The sequence below is a fragment of the Prenolepis imparis genome, unplaced genomic scaffold, assembly GCF_030444845.1.
Source record: "Prenolepis imparis isolate NDT839.2.m4 unplaced genomic scaffold, iyPreImpa1.0 SCAF_4, whole genome shotgun sequence".
Taxonomy (NCBI): Eukaryota; Metazoa; Arthropoda; class Insecta; order Hymenoptera; family Formicidae; genus Prenolepis; species Prenolepis imparis.
The window spans coordinates 6327563-6348552 of NW_028141162.1; the positions used below are offsets into that span (position 1 = coordinate 6327563).

General features: G+C 35.3%; 2 protein-coding genes across 2 annotated transcripts in view; one reads left to right on the top strand and one right to left on the bottom strand.

Annotated features, from left to right (window-relative positions):
- The window catches only part of Hwt (SH2 domain-containing adapter heavyweight), a 160578-nt gene that overhangs the window by 90152 nt on the left and 49436 nt on the right, over positions 1-20990 (bottom strand). The gene's annotated exons all lie outside the window — the stretch shown is intronic.
- On the top strand, positions 15801-20228 carry LOC145935430 (chymotrypsin-2-like). Its single transcript, XM_083036769.1, has 9 exons — positions 15801-16896; positions 17006-17134; positions 17353-17678; positions 17781-17842; positions 18116-18207; positions 18293-18431; positions 18556-18669; positions 19109-19258; positions 19988-20228. The coding sequence occupies exons 3-9, from the start codon at positions 17630-17632 to the stop codon at positions 20129-20131; spliced, it is 750 nt and encodes a 249-aa protein (XP_082892895.1). The 5' UTR covers positions 15801-16896; positions 17006-17134; positions 17353-17629; the 3' UTR covers positions 20132-20228.

The window sequence follows — 20990 nt, forward strand, 5'->3', positions numbered from 1 at the left end:
CTATTGTCCCCTTTCGGCGAACGCATTGTCGAATTAAGAGCTTTTGTGTCAGAGGACGCGGAGGACGACAGGGGTAGAACTATGCGTTCGTCCACGTCTCTGTTCACCCGACAGTCCGTTCGCTTCTCCTCCTCTATGACATGTTCCACCCGTCCCGCGTCGCTTCACGCAAATGAAAGCACTTTTCCGCCGAATAGACAAAATAAATCGAGTCGCGCATGACAATGCCGATAATTTCGCAACAATACGCTCCCAGCGTCGACATACGCACGAATAAATACGCAGCTTGCAGGAAACGCGCGTGAAAAAACGCGGACGAGATTGGTAGGGTTGCGCCGCATTTCTTCTCCAAACAATGACTAACTGCTATAGGGTAAATCAACGCGAACCGAAATGGCCTTTTCGCTGATAGCTCAGCGTACTTTCTCAAAAAAAAAATATCGTTTCTTACTAAAAGCTCTATGACTATTCAGACAGTATTTGTAAGGAAACTGCAAAAATCTGTATTTCAATATTATCATTAAATATTATATAGCACTTTTGCGCTTATAAAAGCGAAAGAAAAGCGCTGACCAAGTAAAGAGGGGTGATACGACGCGATGATTTATCCGCGATAATTAAAGGACGAACGTCACCACCGGCTGCGTATCGATGACCAACGGCCGGTGCGTGAGTCTCGTATTAATAGGGTGTTTTAATATCCACCACGAAAACGTTACCCATATCAATTTTAGCCTCAAAAGATTCATTGAACGAACGAGCGAAATTTTATACAGCAATGTTACATAAAGAATTTTTTGCTAAATGTGCAACGCTTACGTGCACATCTGATTAAAAGTACAAAGTTGTACGGTGTATTTCCATGGTCTCTTTTCTCTCAAAGCACTTCGATATCACGTCGAATTACAAAATTGTATCAACGTAGAAAAAGAAGAGAACAAATAGAAACTCTTGTTTACCGGTTAAGTTTCACTGATAGCGTTTACTGAAATGCAATCACCCCTACAGGAACACTCGGGATCTCATCGTAGACATGTGAAAACTCTTCATGAGAAACTCTTGAATTCGCCAAAGTATCGAAGAAGTTGGATGGGATATGGAATCACGATGATGTGGAAAAAGAGAACTTTTTAATGGCACACCCAGGTGCCAGGACCCCTATCGATGTTAAATCGTTCCTAATGCTTCGTTTTTTAACGCGACACTCTATAGACTAAACAATCTTCTTTATTTCCTCAGTAAATACTTATCCTCTTGGCTGCAATCTTCTTTCCCTAATTGCAATAAAAAGAACGAAGTAATACGATAAGAAATTCTCGTTCTCAACGCAATGCTCCTAAAACGCTTATTTACGTGACATAAAATTATGTTCATCTCTGCCACCCAATATTAAAATAATTATATTTTATTACTTTTTCACTTAATCGACTAATATTAAAATAATCATCTTTTTATTTTCTTTTATATCTTGTCTACTTTATATTTTTTGAAGCAATATATAATTCATAAATTTATTATTTCGGCAGTCATAATAAAAAATAGCATAAAAATATACGTATGTAATATATCTTGAAATATTTCATATTATTGAAACATTTTTATATTATGAGAGTGACGATAAAATAAGCATTAGTTCGTCGAAATTTTTAAATTTGTTACAACATATCCAATCACAATTTTACTTTCGAAAGTAATCTGTCATCTCTCTCTATCTCTATCTCTATCGCACGTCAATCTAACGAATCATCTCACCCAAGGTCGACCTCTTCGAAATCTTCTTTACTACCCTCGAAATCCCCGGGAGCTACTACCGCCGGTGGTAAAATCCAGCGCCTCGATATCCACTTCTAAACTGCAGGAAAAATGGGAAACGTGAGAGGTGCGTGGCCGTGCAACATCGAGAGATAATATACGAGTGTGGCGCGAGTCTGTGCGCAAACTTGATGTAGAGACCTCTCTTGAAAAGTGGCTGTCTTTTGCTGGTACCACCGGCAGTTTCCGCCCATGATTTACAGGTGTGGGCGACGTCGTACGAGCGTCCCGTTGTCAGTCTGACTGAATCGAGAATTATCTACTACACACGATGTAAAGAGGTAAAGAGAGACATTCGCGATCCGAGCACCCTTTAACCACTTTGAACTCTATTCTAGTGTTTACGCGAAAACTTTGCTCGCAAGTGTATGCTGTTACATCCCAGAAGAGGCAAAAAAAGATCAATTTATAAACAGGTGAAAAGTTCTTCCTACAGACGTGAGATAATTAGAATAATCGATATCTCAACGCTTGAAAGATATATTGACACGTGTCATTTTTTTTAACAAACGCACAGACAGACAAGATTAAAAATAATCATTTAAAATTATTTATTACAGTAATTTCGATAGTTTTAGAATAATCTTAATACGGCATAATTAACATTTTTCATTATTCCGAATATTAAGATAGCATTGCAGTCTTCTTCTATATTAAAATCATGACGTTATCTTTTTGAGCGAGACGCAAGGACGGGTTATATTTTCGTCTGCGGTTTCGTCCTTGCATCCTTCTGTCTGTCGAGTGCTGCAGATAAAACGTTTGGAATTCACGATAGGACAACGTCGTCCGTCATGGCCTAAGACTTGTTCCGTCCAGCCGCAAGTTGGTGGCGAGTACCCGCGCATCCGAACAACCACCGAAGAGTCATCTACGTTGGTAATTCGCCGACAGTTTCCGTCGTTCTCCCCCGACTCGTCGGGACACCCCGAAACTTTCCCTTGAGAACTCCGACGACTTCGGCGACTTACATATGTATCGGGTATACATACGTATAGAAGCTACGTACACGGACAATTCAAGGATCCGTCGAATCGGAATCCCACATCTTCGAGAGATTTCTTCGCCTTCGTCCATGACGGAAATGGACCCCTTCTTATTTCGAACTTCCTCTAAACTCTAGACGAAAGAAAGAACCTACCGCCGACACAAATTTTTTCTTCTTTTTTTTCTCATCGAATTCGCAAAGCCCTTTATTGAGTTTTAACGCGATCGCGTTAGAGCGGGACAGAACGGCCCGTAAACTGGTTTCTCTTCACGGATAGCTTTAAATCCGCCGTGAAAACGAGTCGAAGGTACAAGCCGAAGGGACACCTGTGTCACAGTCGCATTCACCGAGGGATCAATCTGCTATTTTAAAGAGCGCTTTTAACTCTCTCTTTCTCTCTGTAATCTCATTTAAATCTAAACAAAACTTAATTATTAATCATAAATTGTTTCATTCAAACGAAATTCAATTTCGAACAAAAACTCTCTAAAAATTTCTCATTTTCGCACGTTGCTCGATAATTTCTAACACCACGCTTTTATTACATAACGTCGCGGACAAGAAATAGAGGGCTGACGTTTTTTCATCGCAACGCATTAGTCGCGTAGACGTTGACGAATCAATTAAGTAAATGGTCGTAAATTGTAGACCTCGGCGGCCGAGGACGACACCGTGATGCGAAAGCGCCTCCATTAAGAGTTGTAGCGCCAGCCACCCTCCTCCACCCCCGAAATGATGCTGGAAGCCACTCTCAGCCCCCGTTGTCGTCGCCGACGTTACAGGAATCACATTGAATCTACAAAGGGTTGACGGAAGACTTTCATCAATGCATACGACGCCTCCATTGTTCTTGCAGTGAGATTGATCCCGCGCGGCACCCCATGGTTTACTCCGCGGAATAACCAGCCGAAGGATGCCGTAAAACGATATAGCCCCCTTCGGAATCTGAGGGGCGCCGGAAAGAGTGATAATAGAAACACCGTGTTGAAGGATATTAAATTTCTCTTACATTTCGAAACATTCTTTCTTTTATTTAAGGCCAACGATTGTAATGTAGTATCCATTATATTATATTTCCTTTACACGAGGTCTTATCACAGCGTTATCGTTGGACAGTATCCTATTCACGTACAACAGTACGCTCTCGACTGCAGAGAGATATATAAAAATACGGTTGTAACATACATTAGGTAGATCAAGATAAATCTGAAATACTTGAGGGAGGGATTTAAGAAGCGAGCTCTATGTCTACGTATACAGAAATAATCAGAATCATTTCACTTGAATGACAGTGACTGACAGTGATGAGTTGAGGATTTATATTTCAGTGTACAAGAGTCACATGTGTCGATATATAAAATATGCAAAGATTTTTAACAGCTCGGTTTGCTACCAAAAATTCAAGAAACTTGAACACTGACTGGCAGCGCATAAACTCTTCAAAGCGCGCAACGCCTGAATGTTCATCTCGCTGATCGCGTCTCGGCTATGCCTAATACGAAAACGGAACCACGTAGGAATCGTAATAATGCACGTAACCCGCGCGAGAAATATATACAGAGCGCGGGAGATGGATTTACGACGCGACGTCTTGAAGAGGCCACAGAGAAATGTAAGCGAAGCGCGAGCGCGAAATATGAGGAGGAGAATAAGGAATGGGAACGACGGAATGGTGGGTGCCTATTTAGCGCGCTACGCCGGCTATGTCAACGTTATTATACCGCAGATTCTCAAGGGAGAGCTCTCGCACGCTCGCACTGAGAAGAAGGGACGCGACTGAAGCGGATGTACATCACAGAAGTGGTTTTTTAAAATGTAGATAGACCGATATGGGTTGGCAAAAACAAACGAGCATATATTCGTGCTCCGAATATTCCTTTTAGTAAAGAAATTCTCCAAAAATATTTGTTAATATTCTCGTGCCTTAGTTTATAAATCCTGACTGAATGAGTGATTATATCGCCGGGGTTGATTTTTTTATAATAAATGATAGACTGTAACGATTCGAAGGCAAAGGAAAAAGAAAACTGTACCTGATCTCGGGAGACTCGCGCATCCGTTTTGCAATCTCGCGTGAAGAAAGAAGTTCCGCAAGCACGGGATATTCAAGGTAACCGCAGCAATAACCGTTTCTCGACCCTCGAGAGAGCGAGCGAGATTGAAGCGCCTTTTATTCTCAAACGTGTGCGAAGTCTCGAGCTGTGCTCCAATTTAATGAAAATTCTTATGAAAAGCTAATATCTTCTCTCGATGAGAAGACGCGGCAGTACCGCAAAACATTATTCAACCTCATTGCATTGAAATAATTACGGAACACCATTAAAAGGAACTCTTTGTTAAATCTGTTACAACTTCACATCCATGGAATCCCCAATTTGTTTTTTATAAAGCAGACTTTTCATTAACTGAACACGTTCTCGGGACGATTGTATTAGGCAAACGTGTAGAAAGGGAGGAAACAATCGTCGTCGAGCTCGTTAAAAGTTTCCAGTCTCTGTCTCTCATAAAAAATACGATTTTTAGGGTATCCATGAAGCCGTCGAAATGGTACTTCCGTCAGATGAAATCACTTTTCATTGTTACGTGACATTAGCCTCGATATTCCAGGACGAGCACTCCGTACGCAAAAGTGCGGAGCGTCTGCTGCCGAGTTTGCAAGCCGTCCTCTCTCTTCGTTTCTCAAATGTAAAAAACGCGAACGCTAAACGAAACAAGGAGCCGGGGAGAGAGAAATTTTTTCCGCGCGACGGAAAGAAATAAATAAGAGCGACGGGGGTGGTTATATGCGGCGGGAAAGGAGGATAGGAAGAAGACTGTCGGCAGAAGATAGATCAGGCAGTACCTTGGGGATTCTGTCTTTACGTTTGCCAAAGCGTACTCCATGTGGAGCTTAGCAGAAAGAACGGGCCGGAGCGATAAAACACGCCGCGCACTGCAATAATAAATCGCACGTTAGATTTTTTTTTACGACAGTATTACCGTGAGATTATCGAGTCGTTGATCTTGGTAGTAAATCCGTAATAAAGTGTCAAGAGCCTATCTTCATAAATAGGTCGGTAGAATATTAGCGCTTGAATGTCACATGTGAGTATCATAATATCGATTATCGATGAGTCTCGCAGTATTCAAAACTGAATTATTTTATATACCGCTTCAGAAACAAAAAGAAATATTAAAAAATAAGTAGAAAATAATTATACTTAAGCGTCTTGTAATTAATAAACAGTAGCGAAGATAAAATTTGTTTATATGCTGTGGCGCACATTTTTAATGACTGAAAATTCAAGGTAGACTTTAAAATGATTAGTTGATTATAATGTAATACACATATATATACATGGAAACTTTATAATCTTTTACTTCTTCTTACTTCTTCAAATTCGCTTTTTTATCGACGAATATTCAGATAACTGGCGGTTCACGCTCGAATCCCCTCGAAAAGAGGGATCCTTCTACGTTTCCTGAAGAGAATTGATTCGACCATGACTGGACCATGGCATAGATGTAAATCGCATTGTCGTAACAGCGAATACGGGTTCGCAGCAAAGGTCTGATCGACCAATTAGCTTCTCTAGAGGCCCCTCGATAGAAACATGTATCAACTTGAATCGATACGCAATTATAGCGGATATATAAGCGAAGGAAATAAAGTCAAATGGGCATGTAAACTGCTTTGCTGATATAAGCATCTATAAAAGTATATCGGAGTAAGAAACAATTCTCTTTATAGATTTTTGCATTAAAATTTAATGCAATTTAATTTACTTTACTTGCCATATTAGCAAAATATAACTGCAAAACATAATAGAGTATAAATTGTACTTATATTGCTTTTATATGTTTCTAATTAAATTTACATAAATTAAAATTTTTTATACAACTAGAACAACACAAGCGTGCGCTACGCGCGCGCCATTCTTCAATTTTATATTAAAAAGAATGATATTATCAAAATGATATTTTTATATAAAGTTTGTTTAAATTTGATTAATATTTTTTGACTTTCAGAAATCAGATAATTAAAGTGTTAATTTGCTAATTAAATTTTAAAATAAAAATATGTTATAAAAATTAAAAATGTTATAAATAATATTACAAATAATATGTTTACTGCTTAAAACTCGAATAATATATTTCATTGTTTGCAGATAACTTTTATATATATAATACAATGTATTATCGAAATATACAAGCAATAAATTTTTGGCTATTCTTTGAATATCAAAAATTGATACTTTGTAGCAGCGGATCCTATATGGCGCAAACTTTTATTATGTATGTATATCAAATAAAAGAATTTGCACGCTCGTATCTATTTGGTATAAAAATAATCTGCAAACAACGTACTATTGAAAAAAACAAGGGATAAATTATTGGCTCTTTATATTAAATAAATACGACCATGCAAATTATTTTATATAATATACATAATATAAGTCTGCGCAGTGTAGGGTTCGCAGCTACAAAGTTTCATCTTAAAATATTCTAAAAAAAGCAAAAAATTCATCGCTTGTTTTTTGTTAATAGTACATTGTATGCAGATTACTTTTATACCAAACAAATTCGAGCGTACAAGTTTTTTTATATAATAAACATAATATAAGTCTGAGTTTTATAGGTCCGCGGTTATAAAGTATCAATTTTTAATACTTTTATACCAAACAGATTCAAGCGTACAAATTTTTTCGTTTAATACACATAGTATAATTCTTCGTTATATAGGGTTCGCGTTAATAAAGTATCGATTTTTAATATTTTAAACAGAGCCAAAAATTAATTGATTGTTTTCCTTAACAGTACATTATATGCAGATTATTTCTGTACCAAATAGATTCAAGCCTAATACAAACTTTTTGGTCTAATATACGTAATATAATTGTACGCCATATGGGATCCGCGGCTAAAAAATTTTAATTCTCACTATTTTAGAACGAGCCAAAAATTAATCGTTTATATATTTCAATAGTGTATTGTATGCAGATTCTTTTGGTACCATAAGCATACCAGCCTATAAACTTTTTGATATAATATGCGTAATAAAATTGTGCGCCGTATGGGATTCGCGGCTTAAAAATTTTAATTCTCACTATTTCATAACGCGCCAAAAATTATTCTTTCATATATTTTAACAGTACATTGTCTACACATTATGATGGTACAATTAGAATACCAGCCTACAAACTTTTTGATACAATATACGTAATAATTGTGCGCCGTATGAGATTCGCGGCTTAAAAGTTTTAATTTTCAATATTTCAAGACGCGCCAAAAATTATTCTTTCATATATTTTAACAGTACATTATCTACACATTATGATGGTACCATCAGAATACCAGCCTACAAACTTTTTGATACAATATATGTAATATAATTGTGCGCCGTATGAGATTCGCGGCTTAAAAGTTTTAATTTTCAATATTTTAAGACGCGCCAAAAATTATTCTTTCATATATTTTAACAGTACATTGTCTACACATTATGATGGTACCATCAGAATAACAGCCCAGAAACTTTTTGATATAATATGCATAATATAATTGTGCGCATTATGGGGTCCGCGGTTTAAACATTTTAATTTTTAATATTTTAAAACGAGCCAAAAATTAATCTTTTATATATTTCAACAGTACATTATATGCACATTATGATGATACCATCAGCATACCAGCGTACAAACTTTTTGATCTATTATACGTAAAATGAATCTGCGCCGTATGGGATTCGCGGCTTAAATATTTTAATTCTCACTATTTTAAAACGCGCCAAAAATTAATCGTATATATATTTCAATAGTGTATTGTATGCAGATTCTTTTGGTCCCATCAGCATACCAGACTACAAACTTTTTGGTATAATACACGTAATATAATTGTGCGCCGTATGGGATTCGCGGCTTAAAAATTTTAATTCTCACTATTTTAAAACGCGCCAAAAATTAATCGTTTATATATTTCAACAGTACATTATATGCACATTATGATGGTACCATCAGCATACCAGCGTACAAACTTTTTGATCTATTATACGTAAAATGAATCTGCACCGTATGGGGACCGCGGTTTGAAAATTTTAATTTTCAATATTTTAAGACGCGCCAAAAATTATTCTTTTATATATTTTAACAGTACATTGTCTACACATTATGATGGTACCATCAGAATACCAGCCTACAAACTTTTTGATACAATATACGTAATATAATTGTGCGCCGTATGAGATTCGCGGCTTAAAAGATTTAATTTTCAATATTTTAAGACGCGCCAAAAATTATTCTTTCATATATTTTAACAGTATATTCTCTAAACATTATGATGGTACCATCAGAATACCAGCCTACAAACTTTTTGATACAATATACGTAATATAATTGTGCGCCGTATGAGATTCGCGGTTTAAAAGTTTTAATTTTCAATATTTTAAGACGCGCCAAAAATTATTCTTTCATATATTTTAACAGTACATTATCTAAACATTATGATGGTACCATCAGAATACCAGCCTACAAACTTTTTGATACAATATACGTAATATAATTGTGCGCCGTATGAGATTCGCGGCTAAAAAGTTTTAATTTTCAATATTTTAAGACGCGCCAAAAATTATTCTTTCATATATTTTAACAGTACATTGTCTACACATTATGATGGTACCATCAGAATAACAGCCTACAAACTTTTTGATATAATATGCATAATATAATTGTGCGCATTATGGGGTCCGCGGTTTAAACATTTTAATTTTCAATATTTTAAAACGAGCCAAAAATTAATCTTTTATATATTTCAACAGTACATTATATGCACATTATGATGGTACCATCAGCATACCAGCGTACAAACTTTTTGATCTATTATACGTAAAATGAATCTGCGCCGTATGGGATTCGCGGCTTAAAAGTTTTAATTTTCAATATTTTAAGACGCGTCAAAAATTATTCTTTCATATATTTTAACAGTACATTATCTAAACATTATGATGGTACCATCAGAATACCAGCCTACAAACTTTTTGATACAATATACGTAATATAATTGTGCGCCGTATGAGATTCGCGGCTTAAAAGTTTTAATTTTCAATATTTTAAGACGCGCCAAAAATTATTCTTTCATATATTTTAACAGTACATTGTCTACACATTATGATGGTACCATCAGAATACCAGCCTACAAACTTTTGGATACAATATACGTAATATAATTGTGCGCCGTATGAGATTCGCGGCTTAAAAGTTTTAATTTTCAATATTTTAAGACGCGCCAAAAATTATTCTTTCATATATCTTAACAGTGCATGGTCTACATATTATGATGGTACCATCAGCATACCAGCCTACAAACTTTTTGGTATTATACACGTAATATAATTGTGCGCCGTATGGGGTCCGCGGTTTGAAAATTTTAATTTTCCATATTTTAAAACGTGCCAAAAATTAATCTTTCATATATTTCAACAGTACATTATCTGCACATTATGATGGTATTATCAGCATACTAGCCTACAAACTTTTTGATCAAATATGCGTAAAATGAATTTGCGCCGTATGAGATCCGCGGCTTAAAAATTTTAATTTTTAATATTTTAAAAGGAGCCAAATATTAATCGTATATATATATTTTAATAGTGTATTGTTTGCAGATTATTTTGGTACCATAAGCATACCAGCGTTCAAACTTTTTGGTCTAAATATACGTATTATAAATTTGCGCCGTATGGGATTCGCTGCTTAAAAATTTTAATTCTCAATATTTTAAAACGAGCCAAAAATTAATCGTATATATATATAAATAGTGTATTGTTTGCAGATCATTTTGGTACCAAGAGCACATGAGTCTACAAACTTTTTGGTATAATTTACGTAATATAAATCTGAGTTGTAATGGGTTCGCGGTTATAAAGTATTGATTTTTAATTTTAAACCGACCCAAAAATTAGTAGTATGTTTTTTTTAATAGTACGTTATATGCAGATTACTTCTGTACCAAATAGATTCGAGCCTACAAGTTTTGTCATTAAATACACATAATATAAATTTGAGGTATAATGGTTTCGCTATTTTAAAGTATCGATTTTTAGTATTTTAATAAGTGCCAAAAATTCATCGTTTGGTTTATTTAATAGTACATTTTATGCAGATAACTTTTATATTTAATAGATTTGAGCCTATACATTTTTTCATTTAATACACATAACATGAGTCTGGGTATTTTAGGTACCGCGGTTATAAAGTATCGATTTTTAATATTTTAATAAGAGCCAAAAATTAATCGCTTGTTTTATGTAGTACATTTTATGCAGATTACTTTTATGCCAAACAGATTCGAGCGTACAAGTTTTTTTCATTTAATACACATAATATAAGTTTGAGATTTATAGGTTTTGCGGCAATAAAGTATGTATTTTTAATATTCTTAAATGAGCCAAAAATTTATTGTTTTTTTTTCTTCAGAGTACATTATATGCAGATTACTTTTATACCAAATAGATTGGGGCTTACAAATTTTTTCGTTTAATACACATAATATAAAGATGTGTTGTAAATGGAGGGATTTTTTGTAATTTAATATATCATAATTTTTTTTGTTTATCTAGAGAAACTTTAAAAGTTTCGAACAAGCTTGCAATAATTTATCATAGTGTCCTCTCTAAGAAAGCTTTCGAATTAATTTCACTCGATGGATACATGATTTTCTATATTTATGGCAGAAAATTCTATCCAATCTAATGATGAATTTAACTTTAAACGAAGTATCATTCTTTTCTAGATATATATTATTTTATAAATATATTACTCATTTTTATATATTATTTTTATTTATAAAAAAATATTTATAAATATATAGTGTTTATTTACAGTTGATAAGAGCACAGTATGATAAGAATATACTTATGATTTGTGATGCTACAACAACAGCTTTTGATAAAAGCTCACAAGTAGGTAAAGAAGACTTCCCTCGATAATACAGAATGGTGCTTGCGGAGCTTGCAAGCTGCAAAAGCTTGTTATGAGTTACCCATAGAGTAGCGTAAAAGTCACATACTCATCTCCATCTAACTAAGTCATTCTTGAACTTGATTATGTATGTTGATTGTTATGTATTTACATAATACTAAATTATAATTTACCAAACAAAAGAAAGCTTTTGATTAAGCTCTGGAAAGCTTTTGATTAAGCTCTGGAAAGCTTTTGATTAAGCTTCTGGAAAGCTAAAAGCTTCTGGAAAGCTAATTTATAATATTGTCAAAATCTAACACATACTACGATTAAATATGTTTATTTTTGATAGTTTAAATATACTTATATTGTGTTGATAAAATAAATATTTAAGAATAATATAATACATATACCTATATAAAATTGTCATTATGCATATTGTATAGTAAACATTCTGATGACAAATTGAATAAACGTGAATGTATACAATGCGAGCGTATAACGTAAATTGCATGTAATTTAATGACAAATGCTTATCAAACAATTTCTCCCACAACTCGTGTATAAATTAATTCTATTAAAACACATACATATTAATCAAGTGGTCATATTAAAATTTCTATTAAATTTAAATAAATTAAACTTGTAGAGATTTTATATTAATGCCGGAAATTCTTTGTGTAAGAGTTTGAATCATAAAAAACTCATCAAATGTCGGATTTCAATAAAAATGATTCTACACTACACATGTCGCATATAAATTGTTTGATCATTGCAGTATCACAAATATAAAAATCATAATCTAATAACAAGTATGTGATTCGATAGCATTTATCTTCTCACTATAATGTGTCTGCATTCCTTTCGTGACTTGCTCGAATGAAGGAGTCTCGTGTCACATTCCAGAATATATTAACTCGCATATACAATGCAGCATAGCATCTATTAAAGTAGCTCAGCATGCTATTATATTAGCCTAGCCTAGTCAAATTTATCATATGATATTCGATATAATAAATTTTCTATCTATTCATCGTTTTATCTGTGCAAAATGAATAATAAAAAAGTGACCAAGTTTTTTTTTATCAATCAAACACATGACTACACATTTCGTAGCAGGAAAAAAGACGATATTTATACATGTATTAAAAAATAAATTGAAAACTAGGTAATAGTAGCACATATCAAAAAAAAGCTTTCATTGAACTTGTTAACTGCGCCATTGACAGCAGTACATATATATAGCAAAATATATTGCATAGCAAAATGCACGGCTATATGTCGGTTAATAGTCCGAAAACTGTAAGCACAAAAGCACACAAAAAAAATAAAGCATACAGGGGTTGGGCGAGATAAAAAGCGAGGGTGAACCGCGAGTGAGAAAAATGGTGCGGGTCCGATGTAAACCGCCACTGATGTGAAGCACCGATATACCGGAAACGCATCGCGCCGCGTTTATGGCCGCGCGCTATCGCGCTCATAGAATTTCTCATCAAGCTTTTTCCGCCGAAAATATGTGCATAGAGAGAGGAAGAGAGAGAGAGAAAAAAGAGGAAAAAAAATAGGCGAAAAGCTCGTCTCTTTCTCGCGGTTCTTCCGACCGCGTGCCAAGCCGCGCGAGAGAAAAGCAACGAGAGGTTCTCCGCGAGATACCCCGTTTATCGAAAAAATTCCTCGTATCGACGACGTTCGAAAGGAACGCTTTTCCCCCTGCTCAAATATCACTTTTCCTTTTTACGCTCAGTGAACTATCAATGCCCCCGAGTTATCAGCAAAGAACAGGAAGCGTTTGAGTTCGTCCAAATCCATCTCGCGGCTCCCGAGATGCGAGCTCGTAGACGTTGCGTTTCTATCGCCAGAGAAAATCTTTCGATATCGAAAAGAAAAATCAAAGACGAATACTTGGGCACGCTTCTTACATCACACTTTTCACGCGATAAAAAGGAACTGTTCTCTCTCGATTCTGATTTCTTTTTATAAGAACGTGTATATAATGCATTACATATTCAAGATATTCAGAGCGACTATTGTATCGCGTTGAAAACGTAAATGTATAAGCTTTAATTTGATTGAAAAGAGATATTCTCTACCGAGAAAATAACCTTCCCTTTTTTACTCTCTTTTACTAAACTTGCGTCTTCTTTAGCGCGAACTCTTAAAAGTTCGTCTGAGCTTAAAAGTTCAAACAGTATATCTTCAACGAAAGTATAGTATTGGATTCCGAAATCGAAATACTACACAGTTTGCTGAAAGATATTAAAGTTTAAATGACAATCGCAAATGTGCGAAATAAAATACTACAGAGTCGGAGTAGAAAATTGATGGAAAGAGAGATATCGTAGCTTCTTTCAGTCACGTTTAGAAATGCATCATACGCGCCTCTGACACCGTAAATGTAGCAGCGGTATCGAGGGTTCACTCGTGCCACTTTAAAGAATGAAAGAGATCACGGATGAAATCCGGTAGAGTATAGAGACGAGTAGTTTTAACGATACTCAAACCCAAAGATTGGATTGCATTGCATTTCAAGGCAAGCAAAGGAGGGAAACGAGACTACCCTATGCGGCGAATATCCGGCAGTTCGTTTCCGTCACTTCCGCCACTTATTCGTGAAATATAGCGCGTATCTCAGGCGCCGAGAATTACGACGCTGTAATATTGAATCCCTCGAGTTAGAGAGAGCGAGCTGTTCTGAGCATAACGGCTATATGATAATATACTTAAGTGGCACACGAATCGATTAACCCGAGCGTGAATAATTTTTAGCCAACCGGTATTTTCGCCAACAAATTGTTTTGCGCGAGTCGCTGCTCACAATGTTATAATTGAACATGTACAATATTCATGGCTCGTATTAGATGATTGATCCACTGCCCGAGCCCGTCTGACACTCCTACTCTTTGCGCAAGCCGGCTGTGATTATGGTTCTCGCACCCTGAGGGAGTTATCTTCCTTTGCGGTCCCGTGTCGCGCCCACGTTGTATCATATATTATATTCTGCTTCAACGAAGCTTGCGCTGCTGTAGATTACGTTGTTGGAATGAACGCCGTTAACAAGAATAAATAACAAGAATAAATATAATAATAGGATATCAATAAATAAAAAAATCATAAATACAAATTTACCAGATGAATCAATAAAAATAAAGCCAGAAAGATTGCAGCGAACGAATATTATTGCATTGATTATATTTATTCAGAAAAGAGAACGTACTCTGAAAAGATAAAAGTCTCATTTATGTAGGTCAAGTATGCTAAATAACATGATAATGCAATGTAGCTCAAATCGATATGATACCATTACAATTTCCCGACTAACTAAATAAAAATCTTGAAGATATAAAACGTAGCACGTGTAAGTTACGAAAGCGATGAAGTACGACTTAACTCGTCGTCCTCATTTAAAGTATTAATTAATCATGATAAGGTAATGAAAGCCGATCTTTCCAAAAGAGCGTCTCCTGCCTCGCGTCAAGTCTGATAAGTCCGTGGATTAAGAAACTCCCATCGCGATCAAGATTTATCGATACACGATGAATCGAATAATGGCGCACCATCGGCGCTAGAAACGCGCGCATAAGGAACGCGATTAGTCTCGCTCTCCCGCACTCGGTCGTTCCAGGTTGAACGAGAATCCATCACGCGGACATATTGGATTTGAGAGAGGATCGAAAGCTCGTTTCCTGTGCAAGCGCATACTATCCACCCACGTGAGCTTTCATCTTCCGCGATATTTTCTCGACAAGAATATTCCTATCGTGTTTATGCGACCGATCCAATAATTTCCGTGAAAATTGTTTTCCTCATAAATCGCAAATATTGTTACGATATCTGAAGGCTCTGTAAAGTTTTCTCCGCATTGTAGTTTCTTTCGTTTGATCGGAAAGTAACCGATCGTTTTACGTAAACTCACGAATCCGCACATGCGCGAATTAAAAAATGATGGTGCACGTACAAGAGCGTTCGATAAGTTTGCACGAGCCTAAAACCCGGATGCAGAGAGGGATGAACCGTCGTACCTTTGACTTGTCGTAATATCCCGACGTAGACTTAACATTGGTATGAATAGCTAATATCGGCGTAGTGATGCGCTGCTCTTCTCCTTCTTTCGAGACTCTCTATCTTCATTTTTCAACAAGCTCGAATATTATACAAACCTCGAAGTCACTGAGAGCTGGTGAATTTCGAATCTTCCACATCTGGTCCTCGTTACATCTATCTACCGTACCGAAATCCGCCAACTCCGGGTAACAAGAACGTTATGGAACCTACGTGAGGTTCATCCTTCAATGTTTCTCTACAGGATATCGAACTGGTACTTGTTGCAAATTCGAGTAAGTCTGTACCCATGTTGCATGCACACGCGCGAACTTTCCCCGGGAGTGAGAGCGACGTATTTGATATAGACGTAATCGATAAAGGTACGGTGTTATTTCATACGATGGCGGTTATAGAGAGAGAGAGAGAGAGAGAAAGGGCCACGAAAAGCGTACGCACATTTTTCGCGCGTAGAATTTTCGCAGAATAATAAATTTAAAAGCCCGATCGTGTCGTGCGAGCAAAAATCGATGATGAAGGTGCATAACCGGGCGAGCAATTATCGCTAATCCAGAATGCGAAGTGCCGCGAGATAAATGGCGAGATGTAATAAAACGCAGCAGCTGTTCTTCCTCTCTCTCTCTCTCTCTCTCTCTCTCTCTCTCTCTTTCCTCTTCTCTTTTCCTCTTTCCCTTCCTCTCGCCACCAGCATGCAACCTCATGCAAATTCAAATGGCTCGCTCTCTCTGTCGCGATAATATGATGGGCAACAGCGAAACGAACTATCTCACTGTTTCTTGACGTTCTTTAGACCGCAAATAACTCGCAACAAGGTCTCTGTTGTGCTTCGGCAAAGTATTAAAACGCCAACAAGAATGTGAGTTTAGCAATCGTGTGCTTGAGAGAAGAGAATAGCGTCAATCGCGATTATCTCAGTATTGAGATAATATTCTATAAATATTTTTCCCTCTAATCTATTCAGAACATTAAGGATCAACATTCAGAATAGTGCCAAATAATTATCGATCCTAAAATTCTCTTATAAATTATGTGTTGTATAAAAAAAGTTGCCAAAGTTTTTCAGTTTCGCAAAAACTTCGAAAAGCGAAGAGTGTGACGAAAATCGTTAGTGATTATTAATACTAATAATATTTATTCTTCCGATTACTAAATATATAAGCTTTTTCGGGAAAGCACTAAGTAAGCCTATCCAACTTAAAATACTCTATTATAGATTATGCAATATTGCCAAAGTTCTTAATCGTAGTAAACTTCGACGAGATGCATTGGTATGTTACTTCCACATTACAAGTTTGCCGTGACATTATATTCAGCTCTCTCTACTGTGTGTCACGTTCAGCCGGTAATCCTGAGATGCGAAGTATACTTCATATAACAGTATTAAAGTTTTAAAACTGAAGCTTACGAAGTTGTGACGGAGTATGCGAAGAGTCACGAAAATATAAAATTATGTAGCAAATATTTTTAAGAGACCTTAGAAAATCGTACAGAATCTGTTAGTATTATGCAAGAATTGAAAACTGCTTTAACATATCCTTGTTTGTATATATTTATTTTCAGATTTGAATAGATAAGAAATAAATTGTACGATATCTTGTATCAATGTCTTAAAGATAAAAAAAATCGATATTTAGAAACAATGACAATATAAGTCATGAATGAGATAGTACATCAAGGGCTACTTTAAAGTTAAGATTAGTAAATATGTAAGATTTCTCTTCTATCTAATCTTGCAACGTAAAAAATATAGTTTGATCGACTATATAAATACCCACTTACATCGTAAATGTCATACATTTCGGAGCAATACTAATAACGAAGCAGAGGACGACTAAGTATGACGCTAACATTATTATGTTTAATTTCTTTCTTGTCTATTTCTCATGGTGAGTAGAAAACAAATCGAATTCTAATGTATATAGTTACTTAAATTTTAATAAATTTACTAAACTTATATAAATATCACGTAATAAATGTTATGAACACAGGTGCATTAGATATCAGAATTGTGGGAGGAAGAAATGCTGAACCAGGTGAAATTCCGTATCAGGTAAATTATTAACAAATCATTATTAAAATATCATAATATTAATCGTTTCGTTTCAAAAGTATCAAAATAAATATGCATTGCGACAAACTTCGAACTGATCGAGTTTTAAATAAACTTTTTTCATTCAACAGTAAGCTGAAGAGAAAGCTGAATCAATTAGAGTAGAGTAAAGATCAAGTAAAGATAGACGATACACATGCTATAATAACATACGGAAAATTTCTGTATCTCGAATTGTCACAACCTGAAATAATACAAAATGTATTATTTCAGGTTTCTCTCCAGAGTATCACAGGACATCACTTCTGCGGTGGAATTATACTCAATCAAAAGTATGTGTTGACCGCCGCTCATTGCGTGAATGCGTAAGTACGACACTGAAAGTTCAAGGAAAACTTTGAGAATATAAATTATTCTACAAGAGTATATTCTACGTGATATCCTTTCCAGTGATGTCAAGTTTATCTTGGCTGTCGTGGGAACGATAGATTTAGAAAAACCGCACGCGGTGCACTCCATCGAGTCCTCTTACGTACATGAAGGATACAATCGTTATAACACAACGCGCAACGATATCGCCTTATTTAAGGTAATGTTAGTTAAATTAATGTCGATGTGTGCAGACAATAAATCGTTTTCATATAGCGCGATTTAGAAAATTAAGATCAAATCAAGAGCGTGTTTATGTGTAAAAATAAAACATTTATTTTCAGCTTAAATCACCAATTAAATTTTCCACTTTGGTATTTCCTGTCGTATTACCGAAGCAAGATCAAACTGTGAAGGCTAATTCAGTAGCAATCGTGTCGGGATACGGCCTATTAAGGGTAAGTCTTCATTCTCTTAAATTGAATCAGTGAATATGTCACTGATTAAAGCAGTGACAAGATTTAAGACGGAAGATGAGGCAGTAGCTCACGCAGATCTTCAGTGAAAAGACTCACACTCTGCTCCTCCGTTTTACATGTTTCACTGATTGTAGCAATAAGATTTCACTAAGAAATCAGTGAGATTATACTGTTTGTAATGCTATAAATTTATAAATCAGTGAAATATTTATAAATATTTATAAATCAGTGCCATCAGTGATAATACCATTTAAGAGTGTCATCAGTGCCATCAGTGATTAATTCCATTTAAGAGTGTTAATAATTTAAGCAGTTAGACGTTTATTAATGATAAATTAAAAATTCCGAGAAAAATCGCATCTTAAATTGATTTTAAAATAGGTCAGATACGCACTCAATTTGTACTTTGCATTTACAGTACCACGGAAACCGGACCAAGAAATTAAACGTCGCTAGTATTCAAATAGCTGACCAATCCTACTGCAAATTTATATACGGGGGTAAAAAAAATATTTTCGACACGCATATCTGCGCATACGATCCAACTGTAGACAGGGGCGCGTGCAAGGTAAACCATTTACAAAGCGTTGCAGTAACATAGCTGTCATTAGTACTAGCCGCACGTGCAATTTAACGCTGTCTGCCTAGATAGAGTCGTTAACTATTTAACTCGCACCATTCTTCTCACACGCAAAGCTTCAACTCACCGTTCTATCTAATGGTTTCCGAGCACAACGTCTCAATGTAACTCGTGTACTTTGAGTTGAATAACGTAACCAAACTCCAAATGTATCCCGATAACAAGAAAAGCTCGAGATATCATTATCTCATCGGTGACAGCTGTATTGCGTGCACTCATCGTGATTGTCTTTTATTTATCAACACTGTATTTATCAATTAATTTATTTTTTGATGCGCGCGAGAAATGTTTGACGATTATAGTATATTGATCGACACGCGCCGTTGATTATTTCGTATCATTAATAAAGCACATTCGGTTCTCCTCGTCACGTTTTATAATTCAATTTAATTGGCAGCAAAATCGTGCGACAGCTAGGCCGAATGAAGTAAAAGTGCGTTGTTATTCATTATCAGTGTAATTAAATTAACTACAAAAGGAATGTATGAGCTAACTTTATATTAACAAAAAGACATATTTAATTAATATATACATATATTGAATTAATCTGAAAAAATAAATAATATCATTTTCGCGTGATTTTTTTCAATTAATGTAATTTTCAATTATTGTAATATTTAGATCACCAAATTAAAGCAATGCATTTTTCATTTTTAGGGTGATTCCGGCGGTCCTCTCACCGTCGATGGAAAACTCGTCGGAATCGTCTCGTGGTCACATAATTGCTCTAACACGAAGTATCCTTCCGTTTACACACGTGTCCCATCATACGTCAATTGGATCAGAAAGCACGCCGTGTGAGTTAAAATAATTAATGCGCAAAACGCAAAAATCAATTTTGATGTTTAACGACACGTGTCGAACTGATAATTATATATTTTAACTAATAATTATATTTTAAAATATAAATAAATAACTTCTTGGAATATATGTATGTATGTGTATTATATATTATATATGTATATGATGTAGATATTTTTTCCTAAAATTACATCTTTATATTAAAGAATATCATCAACACTCATGGATTTATTTATGCATATTAATAATTCTCCTAGTTTAAAATGAACAAATAAGTACAACAAGAGATGGATTTAAAACAACCATTCAAATAAATTGTAAATATTATATATGCATTGCACGTCCTGTTGTCGTTGCGGTCGATATCCTAACAATAAACGGATCAAAAGAGAAAAGTGGGTCAGTCAAAACAAACCCGTTGAACCATTCCGACAGCAAACGTCAAGTGCACGAAATTGTTTCAGAGAAATTAACGGACACTTCTCTCAAAGGCGAATAAAAGAACCATTTGCATCCATTTTCTCTCATTTCTGTCCGACGTAATTTCTACATCTCGCGCACACACGGACAGACGTAGAGCTTTGTAAACAGAGGACTGACGCGTTTGTTGAAATGCTATTTCATAACGTCTCTTTCCATTTTACGAGTAATATACTTAATCGTCAACGTCGTCATACCGAAAGAAGATGATTATTTTCGGATGATTTTCACATTCGAATAAAAGAATCGCATTCATCAACAATTATCAATTGTGTTTAGAAAGAAAAAATAAAAACAATTTAAAATAATAAATAAAAAATAAAATTTAAATAAAATAAAATAAAAAATAAAATTTAACTAACACACTGATATCGCTGAG